Source organism: Vidua chalybeata, chromosome 9 (assembly GCF_026979565.1).
Source record: "Vidua chalybeata isolate OUT-0048 chromosome 9, bVidCha1 merged haplotype, whole genome shotgun sequence".
Classification (NCBI taxonomy): domain Eukaryota; kingdom Metazoa; phylum Chordata; class Aves; order Passeriformes; family Viduidae; genus Vidua; species Vidua chalybeata.
Genome location: NC_071538.1, coordinates 26103560 through 26128893, shown reverse-complemented (window position 1 = coordinate 26128893; position 25334 = coordinate 26103560). Strand labels below are relative to the sequence as shown.

General features: G+C 38.0%; 1 protein-coding gene across 3 annotated transcripts in view; it reads left to right on the top strand.

The window, feature by feature from the left end:
- Positions 1-24721, top strand: part of NR5A2 (nuclear receptor subfamily 5 group A member 2) — an 87831-nt gene extending 63110 nt beyond the window's left edge. For all 3 annotated transcript variants that reach the window (XM_053950236.1, XM_053950235.1, XM_053950238.1), the window contains one exon: positions 21493-24721. In XM_053950236.1, the coding sequence (XP_053806211.1) occupies positions 21493-21740 (248 nt within the window). In that variant the 3' untranslated portion in view covers positions 21741-24721. The remainder of the gene's footprint in view (positions 1-21492) is intronic.
- Positions 24722-25334: the final 613 nt, after the last annotated feature.

Below are 25334 nucleotides of genomic sequence, written 5' to 3'. Positions count from 1 at the left end.
TCTGCAAAGAGTAAAATGTAAAGATGTTACCACTTGACCCACAGGACAGAGGCAAATACTTAACTAGAATGATGACAAGATTGAAATGAAAAACACAGATACCCTTTCCAGCTTAGCACCTAGGTTTCTGCCCAAAAGAACAAATGAATCATGTAGCTGAAATTAATAAGACACCTCACAGCCTAAGAGCAAGTCAGATTTAGAAGACATTGAAGTGTCTAACAATGATGGTAGGCATTCAACGGGGCTGTCAGAAATAGCTAAGCATCAAATTCTACATAAATAACTAGGAGCAATTATTCTATCTAAGTATCTAGGTGCATTTAGCACATACCTACATCTCCTAGGCATCTCTACAGAAAACTGGTCCTAATGCCAATAATGTATCACTTAATAAAAAATATATTTCAAAAACTTCAGCTGTTAACAATCTGTCCCTGTAATGTTTCGTGGAATAAGAAGTGCTTTAAGACATAGCCTTTTTACATTTCTGAGGAGGTTCATATGAGGGTTAACCAAGCCACTGAAACCTTTTACTTTTATTCTTTAGTCCAGTGCTTGATTGAAAAATAAATGTTTACTATAAAGCCTTACAAAGGCAATATGAAGTCACTAATCCACAGAATTAATTTGTTGAGAAGAAGTTGTTTGGTTTTTTATAACTGTATAGATATGAGACTGCCTTGTAAAGCTGTTTGTTATTCATGTCTCTACCATCCTGTCTCTCTAAAAGACAGCTATCTCCTTTAGGGCAAAGAATTTGGTCTCTGTCTTTTTTTTTTAACATTTCAGAAGTGCTTATCTTAGTAAACTAACAGTAAAGCCACATTCAAAACCCAAAGTATTTAGAATAATTTTTCAAAATTATATGTTTTGCTTGCAAGATTTTAAAATATAGAGGTAATTGTTCGTTATCTGCTCATAAGGCGTTCCAAAGGGTTTATACAGCAAAATCCTTTTGATTTTTGGCAGCATCAAAGAAGATGCTGCTGAGGCTTAGCCAGATGCATATTAAGTGGAGCTGTTGTGGCTGGCAGTGCACAACTCCTCCTGCAGTCACACTGCACAGCCCCACCTCGCTGAGTGAGACCCCAGGCACAGGAGCTCTGGTCCTTTCTCCAGGGCCACCTGCTCTGGCTGGGACCCTCTGACCAATACTGCCAACTACATAATGGTACTGTTGACTCAGCAATTATTCAATAAGCCAGAATAGTTTGGTAAATAGTCTCTTAACTGTGATATCTCTTTAGTTCAGTGCTATAGAATAGTTAAATATGTAGAACAACATCATTTTTAAATTCCCTCGCTAAAGCCAAGAGAATTTAACTTTTTTTTTACTGGAGTCAAAATTTGCTTCCCTATCACAAAACAAAATTCAAAAGAAATTTTCATCAATTAAATTTGACAAATTACTAAATTTAAATTATGCTTAAAGAACCAAATGAGAGCCTTAGATGGGATATTTTCTGTCATCTTCATTTTACCATCCAGTAGCTTTACGGGCTGGTCATTTTCATTTAACCTGAAATCAGTCATTGTTTTCTCTTTACAAAAACTTCCCATTTGTGCTGCTAGTTTTTATTATGTGAACTCAGCAAGGATGATTTTTCAAACTCCCATCAGAGCAGTTTGTAAAGTGAAATGCCAGTAAGAAAAAGTTAGACATAGTTTGACCCATGTCCAGGCACTTGTTGGCTGTGGAGCTAAATGCTGGACTAGGCAGGAGCTGACTGGTACTGCTCCCTTATCACTGTCAGCACGCAGACAAATGTACTTCATTTGAGAAATGAAGGCTTTATCAATGGACAAATAATTGCAGAGCCACTATTGATCTCACATCCCACTTAACATGAGACAAGAGGGTCCAGTAAAAATAATAAACTTTTAATTGTGGTAGACATCAAACAATGGGTTCTTGCTTAAGCAACAGAAAAAAAAAAAAAAACTAGCAAAGAAGAACTCAGTTTTTAAACAAACCACAGTCTTACTTAAGCAGAAAATTCAGCAGAAATTCATCTAGATCTGCAACACTCCATTCTCATTTCTGTTAAAATGAGAGGAATATTAGCAGGTTAAGAGGAATATTAGAAAAGGAATCTTTCCTTACTTTTAGTCTCCATAAACTGTCAGAACTGTCAGAGGATGTATTTAAAGTCCTAGCCCCTACCATCTGCACATATGGAAAATAAATGTGCCTGTTAAGGTCCTAATGGAGATGAAAAAGACTGAAATGAAGCATATTCAAGGCAGACTCTACCCCCAGCACTCACAAGACTAGAAGGTGTTCCCTTCAAACATGCACTCAGGGAGCAGCAGCACAAAGCCTGCCTGTGCTCCGTTCCACCTGGTGCAGTAACTCACATCAATGCAGTTTCACAACGATCTGCAACTGAAAAAAAAGTAGCTATTGCACTTTTTAATGTACTTGATGTAATATTGTTGTTCTAGTCATTGTTCTGTTAGATCTACAGACCAGCAGAATCTCTGCCTCAGGGAGCTTGCAGTCTAAATACACAGAAAATATTAAAAAAATACAGTGGCAAACTATGATGAAACATGAGCTTGTCAATACTTTCACTTCATAACTTTTGCTGAGGGTTTAATATCATACTTGTGCAGACAGGAAAATAAGAGTATAAGCATCAGCTGGAGGTAATATAACAGGGAATGTTGACTAAATTTTTGTACTAATTATGATAGTTAAGAGCATACAAACAAACATAATAGGAGAATGAAATGAAGGAATTAGTGAGGCAGGGATTTTATCAAACAAAAAGGAAAACATGAAAGAAGACCAGAAAATTAGACAAGAATCAATTCATGCAGAATTATAGATAACTAGGTGTGCTACATATATAAAGATTTAACCTGGCAAATTTTGCATGTAGATCTTGATTACAGAGAAAGATGAAGTAGGTGCTGTGAATTTGAAGTGAGAAGCATTACACGACAGTGTTCCTTGGCAAGCCAGTGCAAGTCACTAATGGAGAGCTTATCCAGGCATGGACTTGTCATTACAGATGACTTCTCACTCACGGGGACAAACAGTACTTAGGGTTTAATGCCTTCTTCAAAGTGGTCACTCTTGATCTTTTTACTTTTGGGAGTTTGTAAATATACAACTATTTTTAGTTAAATAGGTCTTGTTAGACCTCAATAGGTCTTGTTATATATGCGTTGTTTATATCACACGTGTTTAGTTGGGCTGTCATAACGAGGTGGTTTTATTTTAACCATTGGCAGTTTTCTTAGATTCACCCATTGTGTTACCCAAGGATGTCTGTACAAATGCACCTGGTAAACACCAGTAAACCAGCAGTCAAGGGGTTCTGGAGAGCACTCTGGCACAGCTTTCAGGCTTCCCCACATTACATTTGAATTTACAAAAATACTTATTGCATACCTGTCTGATTCAGGCTGTCTTGACCCTAATGTCCACCCAGAGTATGTACTGGAGCCTAACACTGGCAAAGAAACACTTCCTAAACTTTATGTAATCATCTGGAATTCAGGAAGCACCGATTAGTATTCAAGAGCTGCAACTGCTCAATATTTATACCAGAGAGACTTGGCAGAAGCAAATAAAGGTACATAAAGCTGATGCTTGTCTTAATTAAGTGCAGTATAATAGCTGTTGGGGATATTTTTCTTAGTGAAGAGAGCAGTTTAGCAATGACCAGCTGTAACTCATTCTGAAGTTCAGAGTTTAAAACTAATCAATATGTATTTATAACAAGGGAAGAACTAAACATAATTTATTATTAGCTGACAGCTAACTAATAGATAAAATCAAGATTTATTTAAGTACCTTTGACATACCAATTTCTGACACAAAAATTGCTCCCTTGGATTCTGACTGGTTTTTTGCATCATTTCAAACAGACTTTTTGAAATTATTGTCTCATATGCAGAGTGTCTGGGAGTGAACCCCAAAAAAATGGAGAACGAGACATCTAGTTAGGATGATCCTTTCACTGTGACAAACTTATCAATAGGAACATATCCTAATTTTATGATGAGGAATCCTTAATGACAGGTGACATTTTTAAATGCTCCTTTAAAGTACACAGTCTGCACATGTGCTGATGAACAGGCGTTGACTGGCAGACAGTGCAAGGATCACAGGCACAGTCCCAGCACACCCAGCCCAGGCTTCCCTCAGATGTCACTATAAAAAGTTTTGAAAGAGAAAGAAGAAGGTAGATAAATAGGTCTGGCATATTAAGCATGAAAGGCAGAAAGGAGAAAGTGGAAAAGAACTTGGTCTGGAAATGTGGTGGGTGGGAAATGGAGATGGTATTCCAGGCAAGTCCAGGGCAGAAGGTGACCCTGTGACACAATGACTGATGACAGGTAAGGCAGGAACAGCCACAAGGCCTTGAAAGTGAATGTGGCAGGGAAAGGAATGTGGCAGGGAAAGGAAAGTTGCCAAGACAGGGAAGCAATGAATAGGAAGGGTACCTTGGCAGCACCGCTTGCCACTGCCAAAGGATGAAACGCTCGGGCACTGAGATGTGATCTGCTGAAGTAACCTGTGTCTGTTAAAAATTTAATCAACCAAATAATGTCCCCTGAGCACATCCCATGGACGTCAGTGAGAATACATTTGCAGGATAAGCTCTGTAATATCAGTTTGGGATAAATTGCATTAGGAATACACAAATTTCAAGGTGAGGATCACTGTCTTTTGGAAGATATCTCTGGATATAATGAAAGCTCTGCTTCTTTAAATCTGAAGTCGAGATGGTGCTTCTCTATATTATTATGACAGAGCTCAGTCCAAAGTTACAGACTTGATGCCCAACCATTGGATGGAAACTTATGGCTTGCAGTGTGCAGAAGACTGAAAGAGGTAACAGTGATGATTATAGGGGTCCTTTCTTGTCCCTAAATAGTCAAGCAGTTGAAATTTATCATGCCTTCTAATTTCAGGTTTTACAAATATTTCTGCATTTGAAAAATTCAAATTTGGTAGCTTTTAATGTGGACAGTTACCAGCAATCTTACATAGTCCCTCACTGCTGTGTGTTCCACACTGCCTTGGAAACCAGGGATCCATTTCTTACTAGAGATGCTGAGGGCCAGCAGGACAGTTAAACAGCCAGTCTGCTCCTGGAACATTTAACTCTTCTCTGGATCTCAGGCAAAGCAGCCAGGCTACTCCACTCTGCCACTAGAAGAGCTATTCCACTTTTCTACTTTAACCCTCTGGGAAAGTAAAGCAAATGAATATGGACAAAACCTCATTTCAGAATAATCTCATGAGGGATGTTCTCCTTTCATGGATACAGCATTGCTCAACAGAGAAATCAACCCTTTTGTCTCTAATTCTGCTTCTCACTTCATTACTTTGAAGTCCCTAAAATAATATCTCAACTATGCAATCTGATAAACAAAAGGAATAGTTATCTATCTTTGTAAACAGTGGTGAAATCCAGAGTATTAAAGATACTTTGTAGAGTAGAGGCAGATTGGAACAACACGGACAGAAATCTCTACAGATTTTATAACAAGCAACATTTTAAAATTAATCTGATTTACAATGTCTTGATTAAATTTTGAGAAAATTTGATACCTTTCCTTTATAAATCACTTAGCATGAAAGTAGTTCCTTGCTGCATTTTCAGTGTCTAAAACTTTGACAATTCATCTTTTGAGGGACTATTTTAGAAGTGTATTTAGCACATGCAGGAAAAAGTGGTTTTTTTTTTTTTTTGCCCTGGCTTTTATTTCTTTATGGAAAAACAAAAACAAAGACATATTCATTTCTCTTACCTGTCAAAACCCACAGCAAAGCCAAACAATTAAAAACCGGTTAAATTTCTTTAAGATGTTAAATGATATACAGTGATGACTTTGACAATGTTTTGCTCCTAAGAACATTATTTCAGTGAGCTGACAGGTTTTAGTCCATCTTCCTCTGCAGGTTGCACACAAGTGCAGGCAGTACAAAAGGAAGTAGGACAGTGTCTATCTTCCAGGTATCTGTCTTAATGAAATCTACAATCAAAGGTTTTGGGAAAACAAGCATGTAATATAAAAGGAATAAAATACAAATTCTGGGGTTATAAGGAACAATTCAAAATTAAACCAATATTTTTTAATAAATAAAATTTTAATCATTCATCTCAGCCGTGCATGTAGGAGTAGTGAATGATAAAATTCTTCCAGGAATCCCAGAGAAAGCCTTCTGTTTCATGGCTGATTGAGTTTTTTGAATAAACTACACTAAATTATAGAGGAAAGTTAATAATTGCTGTTGATTTGTTCCTGATTTTATTTCATTAAATGCAATGAATGCTGCAAATTCATACCTCATGTAACTGTTGAGTACAATGGCATTATTTGAGGCATGAATTTGATTCAATCTGTTCATTACTTGGTTATGTTGTCTGCTTGTCTGACAGCTGCAAGCCATGGAAAAAAGATTAACCATCTTCTGCAAGTACTTTTCCTTTTCATGTCTATTTTTTTCTAAAATGCATATTTAACAAGGTTTTGAAATAACAATAGGATTAGATGCTTGAGAGAAAATTAGGTCATATATTTGTTAGCTACAAATCTTGCAAGTAATTAGAAACATGGGTATCAAGCAATATTTGTATTCTGTACTGTTGCCTTTGTGTGGAGACAGTGGGGATTTCAGTATAACCCAATCAGTGTGCTCTGCACTTTTTCCCTATTATGTTTATAGAATACTAGTAAGGATGACTTTTAAACACCTCCTGTAAGGGGAAAAAATTACCTGCATGTAACCCATATTTATAGGTGTCTCTACTTTTGGAATCCTTTTACAATTCCTTACCATTTTTAGATATTTAAGTTGCAAGTTTAAATGTATTATATAGGTAACAAAGGAAATACAGTATTACATAGAATCTTTTCAGCTGCTGCTGGCAGAAATCTTTAGTATCAGCGACTACTTCTGTTAGTCAAGAAGTAGTAGCATAACATGGGAATAAATGGTTATATATTAAAATACAGATAAGTGAATGAATATCCTAAATCTTGGGGCCAGTAATACTACCCTATAATCTTAATTTGAACATAATCTTAAATGTTTCACTGAATGAGATTAATTTTGCAGTAGTAACAGACAACTTATTAAATACTTTTAAAACTCGAATACATAGACTGAAAACTGCCTCATGTATTTCTAGTTAAAAAGACACATTGCAGAGGCTCTTACCTGAAAGTTTATACATGGGTAGTGTTGGCCATTTACTGGAGATGCACTGTAGACTATGGCAAATTTCCCTCTTTCTCCTACCCCCTTGCTGCTTGTGCAAGATTGAGCACTGAATGAGAAACAGAAGTCTGTCTCTGAGGGAATTAAAATAGAGAGGTGAAATACTCTATAGGAACAAGGGAATTAAAATAGAGAGGGGAACTGCTGCAAAGGAACAATGAAAAGAAATCACAGGTGAAAAAGGGGTTCTGCAAGAAGGATGGGAGAAGAGTAGCAGAGAAGAGGATATCTGGGCAGATCAAGAACCAGGAGTGATTGATGAAAACAAGGGACAGCAGTGGTGTGTATCAGAGGAACAGAGAGAGACTGGAGGGCTTGAGATAGGAGTCATGAAAATAGGGGGAAAAGGCCAGGAAGGAAAGAGAAACCATGGGACTGTGATCAAAGCCAAGCCAGAGGTGGAAAGGGAGGAAACAGAAGCAAACAGGAATGAAACCATGAAGGAAAATGCAGAAACAAACTTTATGGCCCAGCCTTGAACACAGCTGGAATGTTGAACTGGGCGACAGAAGGGGACTGTGCAGAAGCACTCTTTCCCAAGCTCGTGGCTTGGAGTGTGTCCCAAATGATTTCTGCTGGCAGGAAAGGGGTGGAGAATGAAAATTGCAATTCCTTAGGTTCTGGCAATGCTGCTACCAAGATTGGATGAACCTTTCAGAGCAGGAGTTCCTAGTATTGCCCTAGTCCTGTTCAGAGCCGTTTATCATGGAACAAACTGAAAGAGTAAACCCCAAAACAGTCCATGTGGCTTGCAAAAATTTAATTTACACATCATCCTAAGGGCAGTTTAAGAGTCTTCTTTATAAGGTTATTCAAAGATTATTAAGGAAAATCCTGCATTTAATATCATCTTCAGTACGGGGAGGGTTTGATGAGTATTATAAACATATTACATATAACACCACTGCTTGCCAAGTGAAGGAAAGTCTCATCTCAGCAAAGAGAAAGATTTCAACAACAGAATGGGGAAGGAGACTACAACAGCGTCTTTCCTCCCCAAAGCCAAAAATTGTAACAGAGATCAGCAAACTGCTCGGGACAAGACAGACAACACTATCCAGTCGTTCACCAGAGGAAAACCTACAGCCTAAGTAGGACAAATGTCCTTCAAGCCTGATTGAGGCAGGTTGGATGGGTGGTAGCTTGAGAAAGACCTTTCCTCTTGTCTAGGACCATCCTATTTGGGACACATTTGTCTTTAGAGAATGGAGTCACCAGCAAAGGTGAAAAGGGCAGGTATCAAACTTGCATGCCCTAAACAAGTGCTGGAAAACAATGCTGCACAATGAAAATTTCTTCCAGAGAGGAATATTGTGAGAGGTGACTGTGGGAGCAGTGTCATCCAGACTGCACACTGTGCTCCAGCTGGCCACCTCTTACCGGCAGTACTTCCTCGCTTTCTGTTTGGAGACAGGAAAAAAAGACCCTCACGATTAATTAAAACCATAGATGAAGCTACCAGAGATGAGCCAGGGAGTAAAGAGGGAACAAAGCAATTAAGAACTTTCCTGTTAAAAATTCACTAGGCATACTGTAAAATTCAGAGATTGTTATGCCCCTCAAAAATGCAGCTGAGAGAAGCAGACACTTAAAAGAGCTTACGTGCCTTTGGCTCCCTTTCAGGATACTGTGGAACTGGAAACAGCTACAGTAAATGTATTTTCTCTGCATTTGCCTTTCTTGACAAAACACCTCCAATATTTTGATCTCAAGAATAATCAGCTCTTTTGCATTTCCTTTTCAACTAACTGCAGACTTTTGCAAGTTAAAAATTAATGACAACTTCTCTTCCTCTTTTATTTTTTAAACAAAACCCTTCTGTGCTCTTTTCTGAAAAAAACTTCTTTTTCCTACAACCTGTAACTACTAGCCTAAATGGCATTTCCACCACTCTCTCTCCCTCCTTTGTGGTAACACACAAAACGAATTCCACCACAACAACCTGGTTTGGGGAAACCATTATTCTGGAAATGAAACATTGTGTTGTGTCCTTTACCACTATTATGGGCAGTCAGTCTGTTAGAACATATTGGACGATTATAGGTTAGTCTTTTCAGAGAAAGCCAGGGGTTTCAAGTTAGCAGTAACCATCTATCAATTCTTGAGATTATGCCATGATTTACTGTCACAGCATCATGTATTCTCTGATTTTCTGCCTCCTGTGAAACATTGTGCTTTCCTTTTCTATTGATGTATCAACTATAATAGTTACAAGCAGCTACAGAAAAATCAATAGTGAACTTTCATTACTGTGCACATAAAGAGTACCATGCTGTGAGAGCACCTACTTCCTAAATAGTCACCAGGAGTAAGGTACACTACAGATGTCTGTTATTTTGGTCTAAATGAAGAATGTCTGAATTGAAAACAACAAATATCTAAGATTTTGACACCACTGGATTCTATGTCAAGTTTTCCAGTATGTGATCTTTTTTCCCCAAAGTGTCAGTCTTGATTTGTACTTTCTGTACTCTTATCTGTGTATTTTTTTTAATATAAGGTTGACAGAGGAAATTAATACCAAAATAAATTTCTGGGCTGCACTTAACTTGGTTGGACAAGAGCAGTAAGAATTGTGTTAATCTTTGTTGAACTAGTCTATCTTATTAGTCAAAGCAAGCTGATTGGTGAACAGCCCAATAATCTCTGTGTTAAACACAAACAGGATAGAGTTGAAAGAGGCAGCACAGTGTTACCACACACTCACAGGTGCTCCTAGGACTGTGCACTAGGAAAAGCACTGAGTTGCTGTCCAACACAAGTTTTGGAAAAAAAATGTAATTTTTGGTTTAAAAATATTTGCCTGTCTGTGGGAACAAATTAACTTCCAATTAGTGAATGTAAATGAAGAAAGGCAAGAACAGTAAGTATGTGAGTCCATTGCCTTGAAGGAGCCCAGGCCATTCAGTGTTTCAGGTCATTTCCCCAGCAACTGGGCAGGAGTCCCTGCAGGGCAGGTGGGCAGCTCTGCTGCTGGAGTTCGTGGTAACTTTAGCATTTTGAGACTATGGTGATTTACAGCTGTAAATGCAGTGGTTGATGCTCAGTACCTTAGATTTGAAAGTCTTATATTATAAAAAAATGATATAAAATTTTCATTTTTATAATGAAAAATTAAAATGAAAGCCTGTGGATTTCCATGAAACTAAAGCATGAGGATGCACATGTGTATGCACATTAATTGTAGCCTGCCAAATGCTTATCCCACTGTCTGCTTGGCTCCAAGGCTACAGGAAAGCACAATTTCTTGGCTAGTGGGGATCTGGAGCCCCATAATTCATGCTCCTCCTGTTAAGCCTGTGACTGTGTTGTCTATGGAAACATCTCATCCATATCTGACCAAAATATTGCAGTCTGAGCTGAGCATCTGAGCACAAATCTGGAGTTTTCCTGCTGCTGTTCCTTACTGAGCAATTGAAATGTTAAAAATGTGCTGAGGCAGTACCTTACTGAGAGTGTCCAGTCCTTTCTGACCAGGATTTCCTGTCAAGAAATCAGAGGCAGCTGAAAAATAAAACTCTCTCCTAAGAGCTGCATGTTTGAAATGCAGGTGTAAGAGTATTTGCTCTATTCCTCACTTCCCTACCCTGTTTGATTGATGTATCACCATGCTGCCAGGGGGACTTTCAAGTGGGCTTTTCTTTAGCTTTCATATCTGTATGTTTAAAAGTTTATGGAATAAGGATGAAGAACACATCCAAGTCTTTGAAAAAATAGTCCAAAGGCTCTTTTGACACACACTGGGTGCCTCTCCAATGTTTCCTACAGGAAGCACCGACACTCGCAGTGTAGTTGCAGGTGTCCCTATTTGGGCTTCTGTCATCCCATTTGCCAAGCCATTTCCACAACTAAGCTCAGACATCTGGGACAGTAAAAAGTGAAATTTGCAACTCCCACTCAGATCAAATGTCAGAAACAATATGTTCTGAAATACTGCAGCAGAAAATGATCTCCCTTAGTTGTGTTCATTGTCCACGAAGGCAATACTGGCAGTACTCCTTTGCACATTTAAGCAAATTCATGGGCTGCTGCAGTCAGGTGTGACAGTGATCTGGTGACTGGGTCACTCCTGTATATGACACTACCAAACTTGTCGGCTCTTTTCATCTAAGCCAGCATGGTTTTTTTGTCAGTGCTAATTTGATAGGGGATTGAAACAGCACCAGCTTCAGTGTACCATCAATGTCTTGTGAGCCATCTGCAGCTACATTTACATAGAAAATAACTGTAACTGCCTAAAGTAGAGTCCACCTCTTAATAATAGTAGAATTCAAGTGTTTGAATAACAGGCATCATGTATTTGTTTCTACTGTAGTGCTTTCAGTACTGAGTAAATAAATGAAAGCATTTAATTTTATTTTATTTCAGCCCAATTATAAAAGAAAATAGTTCTGTTACTGATTTCCACTTCTCATATCTCACACAGGCAGAGGTGATTTTCTTTTTCACATTCTTTCTAAACTAGAATCAGCTTCCACTGATGCAACTTGGTTCAGTGCAAAAAAAACCTCAAACTGTTAGTGCAAATATTGGCACATAGAACTAGTAAAACCATGTCTTGAAAAGTCTCAGAAAAGGGTAAAAAGAGGTTTTTGAAATCAATTACTAAAAGACAATTAGTTCTCACACTAAGCCTTGTCTGAAAAGAGTGCAAGAGGCTTAAAACTCTGAATTATTTGTCAATTATGTTGACAGAAAATCATAGTAGAGTGCTGTACCTCTTAGATTGGCACATCACTAAAACACCTTTGCTTAATTCTCCTTCTCTCAATGAGAATATACTATAATAATTTTTGCTTCTGTGGGAATTTAGATTTAACAAAATAATAAAGCCAAACAATATCCACCCAGTAATAAAAATCTGGTATGAAGTTCAACCATTATCTGGAAAGCACTATAATGATATAATCCAAACTGGCTGGTCTAATATTTTTAACCAAGTTGAAAAAGTTTGAAATAGAATAATTAAATGCAAATGCAGTTCTGATCCCAAAGACCAGAAGAATGCCTTTAAGCTAGTATTTATAACAAGAGCTATTCGACTGAGCTCTCTTGTAAATTTTATCATACCTGAGGCAGTTTTCCTCAGTCGATTAGCTGGAAAGCTGAATATATCCTGAGGCAAACCAGACATCTAGTACAGGCTAAATTCAACTACTGGAGCTTAAATTTGGCTTAATATATCCCCACTTGGATCTGCCTGTTTAATTCTCTTTCATATGATAACGTTGGTTTATTCATAGTCTGGACTTGCCACCTGAACAAACTGTACCTCATATCTTATTCTAATGGAATAAGAAAACTTTGTAAAAACCACAAAAGTTCCTGACTGAAAATCAAATGCAAATTTGGGATTAAAAACTGTTTTGTGAAGTGACTACAAGATTAGTACAGAGAGATTTTTCCCCTAAGGAGTACTGCTTTTTATGATCATGCATTTTTTATAATCTGCAGAGACAGATGGGCTTTATAAAAGGATAGAGCCTGATACTCAAAAGGGTTTCAGTGGCAGCTGCATTTCCGTGTTTTAACCTCAGTAGAAATTTATAGCCTATATTTTTCCAGAAAATATTTCTATTTCTTCTTTTTGGACTATATCACCCCTTGGTCAACTTCCAGTGGCAGCAGTAGAAATACCTTCGAAATTAATCTGTTCCATTATTCCTACTTTAAATGGTACTTCAATAGCAAGAGAGGGAGAGAAAAGGAAAGGATAGATTATGTGCAGCTTCTCATGAGACCAGTAAAGGCAAACATTCAAAAAAGTTACAAATGTCTAGGCAAAAGCAGAGCAAAATTTTTCTAGGTAAAAGCAAATCTCTCAAAAATTGTCATTCCTTATTTTTTAAATATTCAGCTTCTTCTCACCTAAATAATACATTGGTTTTTTCTCCTCTTAAAACTATACCACACTATTATCGTAATTTGCATATAACACCCTTTCTGCCTCAGTTCGTAACTTCAAGGACTTTGTATGATGTCCTATCACCATTCCCAGGAACTTCATAAATATTTATGACATCTTAAACTATTCACACCCTACAAATTGTAGGCATTGACAGATAATTCCCTTAAAACACCAACAACTCTGTGTGCTATTGAAGATTAAAATGATGTTGCAGAAATTAACTGGGGAAAATCTTTGGTCCAATAAATTTCCTATTTAGTCTCATTTTTAACTTATCAGAAGCCTAATTTCTGCCTTTATGAAATATGATACTGTGATACTACTGCTCTGGCAGATTTGCCTGCATGTAAGAATATATATATATATATATATGTATGTATGTATGTATGTATGTATGTACAAAGCTTGGTGATAGTATGATAATTAGAACAGTAGTTTTGTTACCAATGTAACAAAACCAATGTAACAAAACCAATATTCTAACTGAATATTCAAAGACAAACATTTATTGCCCAAACATATATTATGGCCCAGGGATGAGGTGAGGAGTTCAGAAAAAATAAAAATGAGTTTTGACTCACTTTCTTTCTCGGTTTACCTGTGAGACCTTCCCTAAATCATTTCTGCTCTAGTTCACCAACGTGTGCTCACCTACAAATATGACCACACCTCCAGAAGACAGTGGTTACAGATTTTTTTCCTAGAAAAGAGAGATTTAGATTGAGACATTTTTTCTAGAATTCATCTGTCACTTACCTTAAGTGGTCACTAGATCAAACACACAAACAAGCCTAGAAGCAGGAACCAGAAAGCCACATCAGCCCAGGCACTTTCTACCAGCCTGCAAAGGCAGGCAGGAAATTTAGGCTTAAGCACATTGGGTTAATTTTTCCAATGCACCAGCAGAGCTTCAACCTGAAGACACATTTTCACTGAGAGCAGCATGTAGCAAGCAATAGCTATAGAGACCACCCATTGGCAGGGTGAGAGACTCCAGGTGTTTGGGGAATTTTCTTTAAGACTCAACACAGCAACTGCTCTCCAAATTCCTGTTCCTCTGTCCTGTCTTCAAAGAAAGCAGCAGCTACTCTTTTATATGGAACATAATCCTAGTAAATGCTTAAGCATGGACTAAAATACCTACAGAATAAACCTTTGGGCCATGGATGGGCTGCCCTCAGTCCCAGATGAGCAAGAGACACGAAACACGTCTCACTGCTGACCCACAGGGCAGGAACCAGGCTGGGGCTCCAACAGGGGCAGAACTGCAGGCAGGGAGGGAGCTTTAGAAAGTGAAAGAAAGTGAGGTGGTAGTCGAGTTTAAGCACAAGAAAGCTGAAATGTCAGCAGTGGAACCACTGCTTGGGGCTGTGGTCTGTCCCCACATCTTCTGGGCTGGGGCATAGTTTCATCCCCACTGGCTCCCCATACCCCTGGCTGTGTGGATCTACCACCCCTGGCTTTGTGGCTGTACCTGGATGTATTTTTCCCTCCTAAGCTGCAGTGAGAAATGCTGGACTTTGTATTTAAGGGCGTAGCTGGCTGTGGAATTTGGGACAGGATCTGTGAGCGACTCTTCCATCAGAGGCCTGGCAAGATCTTGTTTTATTGTGTTTCAATGACCACCGTATCACGTATGCCTCATGTGCAAGTAATAAGGATGTTGGTTCCTGGGGTGTCAGGACAAGAAGTGAGTGGAGATTTTGTTTGTTTAACTTGCAAGAGAGTAAATGCAGCCTGAGCTGCTGAAAGTCAAGCTGTTTTATTTTCCTGAGTGATGACTCAGTAATTACACCAGTCATAAAGATTAAAGAAATCAAATTAAGCTTTGCCCTTTCTCTTTACTGGGACTGTAAGAAAAGAAACAACTGAAATGTAATAACCCACTTCCACACTTGCACAAGGAGAGGAGTCACCTTTTGTTCCCGTCTCTCTTCCCATTGCAGAGCTAAAAGTGGCAAAAGCAATTATAAGATTACTCACAAAATCAATAATCATGTTTTTTAACAGATATAGGAACTTCTCAGTAAGAATCTATCATTTTACAATCTTTTTAGAACAGAAAAATAGGCTTCAATATTTTAAATAGCATTAGAAAGAAGCCTACCACTATAAAGCAATATAAAAATGTTTTAGTTGAGCCATAGTTCTTCTGAAAGAAACCAGAAGTCCATCAAGATTGAAAACTGAGGGAGTGAAATAGGATCCAGACTAGGAATTACAGCTTGTTCTCCTAAGTACCTTGTTCTCACTTTAAAAATATATACAGTCTTGCCCAATACTTGGGCATGAATGAAACATTCTGCTACAGAAGAATTTAATTAAGATTTTCAAAACAATGTGCCCTTTATCAGATGTTACGTTCAACTGAAAATGAAAATTACTTTATGACCCTAATAAATAGTCAGAGATCGACTGTTGCACTGTTACAGACAGCTCAGCCACTGCCAAAAAAGAATCCTAAAGACAGGAAAAGTTTTCTGCACATTCAATTTGGACTTGGGAGTCTTTAAGAATTAAAAGTGCTTTTTGTTCTTACAGTGTAGAGGTTTTTCAAGGTTTGGAAAGTGCTAAATATATGCAGCTTATCACTGATTAAAAAACATCTATCAAGAATTGTTTCCCATGACTTCTAAGTGAATAATATTCAGCACAGTCCTGCTGTAATAAAATTGAGGAGAATTTTGCAGTAAGGAGCTTATCTTTACCATAAATCTTCCTTCATTATAGCATTTTGTCTGTCAAGAAGGCTTAGCTATAGAATGGCATGCATCTGCCTTCATGACAGATGTGCTATATGGAACTGCTGTTGCCCTTAGTTTCAATGAAGGAGAATTGTGGGTAATTTTCAGAGATTGGCACTTTATCAACCATTAGTACACTTGCCTTCAAAAAAATTTTTACCACATGTCAAAAATCTACCTGTGTTCTAAGTCCTGTACAGATTTTGTAGGGCTAGCAGAAAGTAGGAAAAAGTAGTAGGAAAACTGTTCAAATAGAGGGAGGTTCGATAACATCACCTCAGTCCTGGTTAATTCCCCTTCTCTGAACTATTTTGGGGTAAAAACCTTCATCAGAACTAACATATTCCATCTTCAAGCTCAAATGGGAATTGGCCTCACACTAAAGCCCCTGATGAGAACCCCAGCCATGAGAGGAGGCACGTTGTTGCTTTCCCTGATGAAATAGAATGTTTCTAGGCAGAGGCAATGCTGCCTCTCAAGCCATGCAGCATGGCTGGAAAGAACCAGGCAAACCTCTCAGAGGGCAAGCCTGAAGGCCATCCTGGCCCAAGCAGCCTCAGCAGAGTTTGGAAGATATAACAGTTTATCAGTGAGCTAATCAATCGTTCCAAAGAGCTGCTAAGTGTTAGAGACATTGGGTTTCAATAAAGTCCTTAAATGATGGGGCTCATCAGCCCCCTCGGGTGAGGAAGCTCAGGCCAGGGCTGGAACAAGCCCAAGTGCCTGGAGTATCCATGAGACTGGAAGCAGCCTTGTGAAAGGGAGAAATTCTCTTTCCCATGGAGAAATCTTATCTTGCCCTTGCAATGGAGCAAAATGCAAAGAGGCAACTGAGCTGTGTTCACACCTCTTCATTGCTTCATGTAGAAAAAGCATCGAATAAAAGATAGGAGCAGTAAAATTTAACCAGCTTTCTCTGGGAAATATTTAGTGCTCCCAAGGAGTTAGAATTTTTCAAAGTTTAATCTCTCATTCTGTTTCATTTTTCTTTTCAAAATTCCCAGACCAAAGGAAACTCTCTATAGATTAATACACCCCCAAATTTTCAGTATTTCATGTTTGGAATATGAGAGGGAGAAAATCTCTCTGAAACCTAAATATTTTTCCCCTCTAAAGACCAGACCCATTTTGGGGGAAAATATGCAAAAGTGTTTTCCTTGGGCTGAATGTGGTATGCAGTTTCAGCTTAACGCACGGTTTTATGGCAGCTGTGGAAAATAATCAAAATGGGGGGATATCTGGGAATACTGGCAGATCTTTACTGTGACTGCAGAGCAGATCCTGACACACTGTAATACTGTTTTGTCTTAATCGTCAAAAGTAAGCTATAGAGAACAAAAATTCTTTGTTTGACAGAAAAGCAATTGCTATTTCTTGTAAAACATATAATATATTCCAGAAGACCTAAGGGTTTACTTTTCAATAAGGATAGAAAAAGATGCGCGCCCCACTGTGAGCTCACAGTAAGGCTGTTTCATGTAAAAAGTTGGTAATTAGTCCCTGAGTGAATAAAGTAGAAGAGCTAAGAGACTGATACTTACTGTAGCAACACAAAACACTTTTTCTAGCTGCTAGGATTTAAAGGGTGTGTGGGTGGGAGGGGGGGACCTACTCCTACTCATTTAATTTACAAGCATCTAAACTTCAGAAAATGATTTCTTGCATTAAGCTTAAACATGTGTACTTTAAATTATTACTAACCGATGTAAAGATCGATAAGAGACATTCCAGTCTAAAAAAAAAATAACAGGAATGAGGAATTATGTGAAAGCAGAAGGGATGTCGTGCTGTACACATCAGTAGCAGATTTCACGCTCATTGTACACGACTGCCTTCAGCAGTTACACCAGCATTGCTTGGTGTCTCACCAAGTTAGCTCCTTAGCAATCAAAGGAAATACTTGTAAAACTGTAAAATCTGTTTAGCCAGAGTTACATAATAAATACCAAGCATAAAACCAAACTCAAACCACAGGAAAACCATCTACTTAAACCCCAAAATTATTATTTAATCTCATTTGTATCACTACCAACCAACACTAAGCACCACCAGTGAAAACTGTACCATTTCTTGTTCTACCTGCATAACTTGAAGTTACTGGAAATAACTTAATATTCACATATTTTCTTTTGTTATTACTCATCTTAACCAGAGCTACAGTTTATGATTCTCTCTCAAAAAAAAAAAAAACACATTTTTTAAAATGCAATTATGAGTTGAGCAAATCTATTTTTGATGATGTATAAGTATCCCAGGATAGCTTGAGAGATGACAGTGGAGTTTTACACAGTGCTCTCAGCACATATCCTTTGACTTCTCTCTGTTCAGGTTGTCTCATTTGCTGTACTGCAACATTTACTGTTAATGTATATGAGATAAGAACACATATCAAAAGTCACATGCAGAGATCTTGGTCACTCCACAGAGACTCATCCCAAATCAGGTTGCCTCTACGTCCCTACTATTGTAATTGCAGTGCTGAAGAGATCTACACACAAACAAATTGTGTAGTGATGACCTAAACTGTGACTACTTGGACTGTCTCTGATTCAGTATAGAAAGTAAGGAAAATCTACATATTTTCACTGGTTAACTAATAACATCTTGTTTACAAGCACTGAGCTTCACCACAAATAGCAAGAATTTGTTTAGAGGAAAAACATTAAAAGTATTTCCCCAGGCTGAATGTGGCATAGGAGCCCAGAACTACTTTTTGTTTATTGTTAGTATCAACTGGACTTGTTTTTACATCTTGGCTGCAGTGCTTATGTTGCCACGTGTGAGTATTGAAGGAACTGTCCCTGAGATGAGGAAAGAAAACAGTGCAGACCTTCCCCTGCAGTTCTGCAATGCCCATGGGACTCCCTGAGGCCACAGAGCTGACAGGGGTACAGGAGCATCTCACACTGCAATGGTGCACCCACTGCCAGAAGCCACTGATCCTGTGTTTGGGGCTAATATATAATACATAAAATATTATGCCTCCTCTTGACTTGGAGTGTGGCATCAACACAGCTAAAACAGAAGAATATGTGGCTCTAAAACATATATTAAATTTGCCACTTTTGTAGAAAAATATTAAAATTTTGCAATTCTCAAATTTTGTTTCTTCTTTATCTCTGTAAAAATGTATATTGTGATTTTTCAATAAATATATAACCCATGCAATAACATTTAAACAGAGGGTAAAAATAAAAATGAACCTGGTTTTCCAAGAAGCCAGCACAATCTCATACACAATATGGCTCAAAATAGACAGAGAGTAACAGAAAGATGCCCTTTGAATTTGAAGGGGGTTGAATCAGCTAACAGTTTGTAAAACTTCCTGACTTTTAAAGTTATTTTTATAGAGGGAAAAAAGTTCCAAATACTGATTCTGAAATCATCATACATTTTACCTTGCTGTTTAACAGTTTAATCTCCAGCATAGTCCCTGTTTTCTGTGGGAGTTTTTATGTTCTAGCAATTCATTCATGATTATATTTTGCATCTGAAACAACCTATTTAAGCTAATTGCGATAGGTGATACTGTTTCTTTTTTAACTTTATAAAAATATGCTTAGAACGTCCAATTTTTAAACCAGGTTACACTAGCTACAAAATACCTTGGGAGTTTTCTGTAGGTACATAAAATTATAAACAACTATATTTTGTATGAGAAAATGTCCAGTGTAATACAGGAAAACATGATTATCCAAAGATCTCCAGAGACACTGGCAAAAAGACTTTGGATAAATGAGTTTGAATAGCTAAGGGACCAGGCATAGCAGCTTTGAAGTTTCCAGTCCTCTTCACTTGGGATAATGTAAAGTTCAGATGATTCTTGTTGGACAGCCATCACAATTTCAGTATTACTGGCAAGTTCCTTAAGTCAACTAGCAAAATTCTGGTGGATGTTATGTCCCCAGTTCCCAAACAAGCAGCACAAATCCAGGAGTCACTCGCTTCATTTCCACAGTGAAACTGGGACAGGAAAGAGGCAGGCAATAACAACCCCAGCAGGAAACACTGGCCCCGGTTCATGCAAGAGGGAATCCAACGTGCAGCTGGCAGCCAGCACATTCCAGAGGGGCTCCTGCTCAAAGCCTGGAACTCGGGCTCTGGAGGCCGTGCGTGCTGCCACTGGCTGCCACCAGGACCTAGGCATTTTTCCTACCCTCTTGCTCTAAAGACAATGTTTGCCTCCTCCAACCATTTCCCTCACGTTCCAGCACGAAGTTATGTGCAGAAACCAGTATTTGCTCTGTTTAGAGCACTTGTAGGAAAAGCTGCAGTGAGACTCAATTGACACAGCCTCCCAGGCTCCCGATGGATCGGGTGACCAATGTGTGTTCCTGTTTTGCAAAGGAAAACACTCATTTCCCCACAATCAAAGGCTGGCATTTACAATGAACCAAATTCCGCAAAATTCTCCATCTCCTGGGCTCCAAGAATATCCACAGATGAACAGATTTGTCTTTATACAAAGTGAAAAAGCAGCATAGTTGTGCCCAGTAGCACCATGCTTTAGCCTTACAAGAAAGTGCTACAGTACTCTACTGATGGTAAAAATGATCAAACACAACCAAAACAAGCTCTCCCAGCAAGTGCTCTCTAATCAGCTCCCTCTTCCTGCATTAGAGCAGCACTCTAATTTGCAAGCTTTAGAATAACTTCTGCATTCACCAGACGTGTTAAAAGAAAATTTCATGCGAGTGGTTTTTACACAAGGGAGCAAACAATGAGGAGATAATATACTGGCATTTATCTCTGACCAGCATTTCTGAGCTTGAACTTGCTGTATAGGAACAGAAGATAATCAAACAGAGGCAGAGTGAACAAACTGTACCTGCCGTGCTGATGTAAATGCCCCGTTGTCCAATACCAGAAAAAAAATAATCAGTGTTGGATTTCAGAAACCATATGCAGGTTAAAGGGCACCATTCTTATCTAGTATTCCACCCAAAGGACAATGATTTCATTTTATAAAGATCATTAGTCAGTGAAATATATATTTTAGAGAGTTTCTAGTAGGGAATATTATTTTGGCAGTCACTGGAGTGTACCAGATGGTTCATTAACATAGGCTAGACAAGTCAAAGGCTTTCAGAATCATTTTCAAAATGTCAAACAGAAACAAGAGCACTGTCACTTTTTATTAGAATTAACTACATCATACCCTGGACACAGATTTCACCTTGGGTCAGAAAAATTAATACAGAATTATATGAATTGTGTAACATAGTAGGTTAAAGATAGGGCTTCCTCTTGGGACTCATTTGCTAGCAATATATTATGGGTCTTCTACTTTAGGAATCCTCAACCTTTCTTTTTGTTAGCTATGAAAAGAGCTGACCTTGCTCAGACTCCATTGGTGTCTAATTGATTTGAGGTATATGCAGAATTTCAACAAGACACTCCACTAAAGCTCTTTTGTGATCATTTTCCCAGGAAAGTTGGCAAAAGGGTTCACTGAATATTCAGCAGCTTGTAAAGTATGCTTTTGTCAGGAGGCAAAAAAACCCCATCCATTTAGTGAAACACTGACTTTATAAATAGGAATTAAAATGCAACTGAATTGTTACCTGTTTTTTTTTTTTATTATCATTCAGATGTCAAAAATCTTGAGAACTTCCAGCTTGTGGAAGGTGTTCAGGAACAAGTGAATGCTGCTCTGCTGGACTACACCATGTGTAATTACCCACAGCAAACAGACAAATTTGGGCAGCTTCTCCTGCGACTACCAGAAATCCGGGCCATCAGTATGCAGGCCGAAGAATACCTCTATTACAAACACCTGAACGGGGATGTGCCCTGTAATAACCTTCTCATTGAGATGCTGCATGCAAAGAGAGCATAAATTACACCCATTAGAGCTTCTGCTTTCAAGGAAAAGAAATTATTCTGAACTGCTCCAAGCAACACTAATTAAAACATGGTTTTAAGACTTTGCAAAATGGTATAATAATCAAATACTAATAGTAAATAAGTGATGTATCAGGGTATTTGTATTGCAAACTGTGAATCATATGTTCCACATCCCCAAAGGAATCTATATAGGACTTTATACTGGAGTGAACTTACCAAGTGGATACCATCACCAATGTTAACAAGAAAAAGGACAGAATGATCATTGTATATTTAACTCTGCTGATTGCCAACATGAAGAAACCTAGGTGGGAAAAAAACCTGATCTGTATTATTGAGCTAATATGGTGGGGAATTTGAGTGCACTGAATTCCTTCACTGCATAGAAGGACTCGTAAAACAGTTACAACAGATGCAAACCTGCATCTACAGCATCTTCTGTCATCCTTGCAGGGACCCAACACTTACTTCTTCTGTGCTAAATGATGTGGCAACCATTGAACAAGCTGTAAGAGAGAGCTGGCCTAGGCCACGTGCTGTGTGCTGTGGCCACCAAACCCTCCAAGGCTGGGCCTGCCTGTTGGGCCTTCAAACTGCTCCTAGGAAGAGTCTGGCATCCAGTTAGCTTGGCGTTCTTAACTGTGTTCTGAAGTTTGTTTTGTCACGTGTTCATGTTGCTCTACCAGGCAGTATCCCTCTTCTACTGCTCCTATCAGATACCTGTTAAATAGCTAAGGAAATACTCCAAAATAAATTAGCCAATTCAACTGCATACTAACCAGCTGCTAAAAGATGGCTCCACTATATATTCATGGCTGTTTCCAAATGAAGAAAATACAGATATTTTAGCCATCCCAAACAACACTTTCTCTGACAAGAAAACAGAAATTAGAACACCAAATACTGGTGTTAAAAAACTAAAATTAAAATTTTAAAATAATTTTGTGATAAAAGAAGTGACAAGTGAACTGTACAACTGGATGATGCCATGGAGCTTATTAAGAAATTATCTTTAAAATTGCCAGTAATTTGGAAACTAAATTTCAATTCAAACATCCAATATCTAACAAAACTTCCTGTTTTCAAAGTTAGGTAATATACCTATTTTACGTAAAGAAAGAAGAGTGATACTGCTGTATCTGTGTAGGCCAAAGTCTGCTGCAGAACAAATATTAGAAAAGAACAAACACTTCTCTCTCTGTCCAAATGAAGATATCAGTATTAACATGTAGTGCCACATTTATAAGTCTTGCCTTATTTCATTACCCTTAAAGGTAACTGCACAGGTGTAGATCAACTTACATTTCAAAATAAAGTATTAATCTCTAGCATTAACAAACCATAGTGTTTACATTCTTTAGGTCCTGTGGGGAAAAAACTGTGATAAAATTGCAGAGCAGTGATTTCCTTATTTTTTCTTTTAAATTGGTAATTATTTTACCAGTACTTAATTACTGTATGTCGTGAGACACTAAAATCAATAGGGGTATTTCATTTTTACTTTAATTTTTGAGATTATCGGCTGCACAATCACTTGTAGAAACTGTATAAAATCCTAATACTTTAATTTTTTTCATGAAGATTGCTGGCTTTTGAATAGTTTATTTATATTGTATATGATAGTTTTCACTGTAGACAATTATGATGCTAATTTATTGTTCTTTGGTTTCATCTTTATATAAGATATAGCCAGAATGAAGAAGCCAAATATATGTGTTTACTGTAGCATGTCTTCAAGTTAGTGGAACATAGTTCAGGGACACAGAAGGGTCTTTACAAATTAAAATCATTCACTTGATTAAATGTCTGTAAATCTTCATAATCCTAAATGTAGTTTATTTAAATCTATTGTAAATTATGTGAGTTGTAACTTTTTCTGTTTCATGTGAACTTGAAAAGGTGCATTTCTCTCACTTTTGTCCAACCATTCATACATTGTATACCAAAGACATCAGTTACTTCATCTGCATTAGTATGAAGCACACTATTTCAATTGCCTGTATTAATCAGCTCTAATATTCTGTCCATGCATAGGGTACCAACACAGCAAAGCCAAGTGTCTGCAACTGCTACATGTCTGTCTTGTACCACAGCACACACGTACTGTCCTACAGACCTCGAGCAAAGCGAGCACAGCCCCTCAGCATCCTCCAGGGCAGACGGAAGCATGATTTAAATACCAGTACCCTCCCTCAAACAAACGAAATTAACAGTAAAGTGCAGGTGCCAATTGATGGTGGCTGTGAAATTCACGAACAAGATAAGTGTGGTCATTCTTTCCTTTCAGAAAGAAAAGCGAAGTATTAATTCAAGCGTTTGCATTCTGTATTTTCTCTTTTTTTTTTCCTGTTGAAATGCTACAGTGAACTTCACTGAATATTAAGGAAAAAGCTGAAAAAATATTGCTAACTATTCATAGCACCATTATCCGTATACAGGACAGAAGAATTAAAATAAGAATGTAGAAGAAAGGAACAATTTAGGTTCATGAAAATGGTTTCAGATAATTGAACATATATTTGCCCATATCCGGGGTTCCAAGAATCCCATCGTATTGCCCGAAGTACACGAACAAACCAAAACAAACCACAAAAAGAACCCAGTCACGTTAATTGTTAACTACTTTATAACCAAGCATTTTCTTCTGACTGCCTTATTGATTACAGGATATATTAGTAAAAGCAGACTAAAATTCAAAAGGTTTAGCTTTGGCTGGTTTATTATAGTTGTTCTGTGTTTGTAAACAGACAATCTGTAAAGTCTGATTATTTGTATTACAGATGTTCTGCAGCTGCCTTGGATTTAAATCCATGCAACTCTTAGAATGTGCAGTGAGTTACTTGTTGAAGTTGAAGTTCTCTTACTGTATCAGTGAAATACATATTGTCATGTCAGTTCTTGCCACGAGTTTCTCATCACCAATGGAATTATTTTTTTTCAGTATTTCAATAAATATTGATATGCCCGTGCTGATTACTTTATAATTGTCTTTATAATACCATCATTTCACTGAAATGAAGTATCAGTCAAAAATCAGTTACTCAGAAGAGGAGAGTAAAACGCAGGAGGAATATGAGCACCAAAGAGAATTTGATACAAATAGAAAACACAAGTGTAGAGAAGAGCACCTTGAAACGCTCAGACAGCAATGGTGACATTGCCTAGGCTGAAGCCAAGTAAATACAGCTAAAACAGTTTAGAAAAGCTGAATCTCTAATCAGAGAGAAATTTACTGCTTCATACTTTCTAATTAATACCTTTGCACACGTAGTTTTCACTTTACATGTACCCACAAAGAGTTAAGCAGCCAAAGCATCAGGGAGGAAAAATGACAGAACAAAAGAAAATCAGGTAACAGGATCCAGCAGAGCCCAGGATAACCTCTCAGCAATGTAAATACATGGCAGGGCCAGGGGCAAACCCACAGCTTCCAACACAACTGCCAGTGCAGGCTGCCAAGGAGACAGATGTTACTGCTACTAGAGGAAAATATTTTCCTAAAGTTGCCCTCTGGCTCATTTGATTGCTGCTGTGAGAGCAGGAGGTGAAGTGGTGCAAGAGAGCTTGTCAGCTGTACCCTACTGTT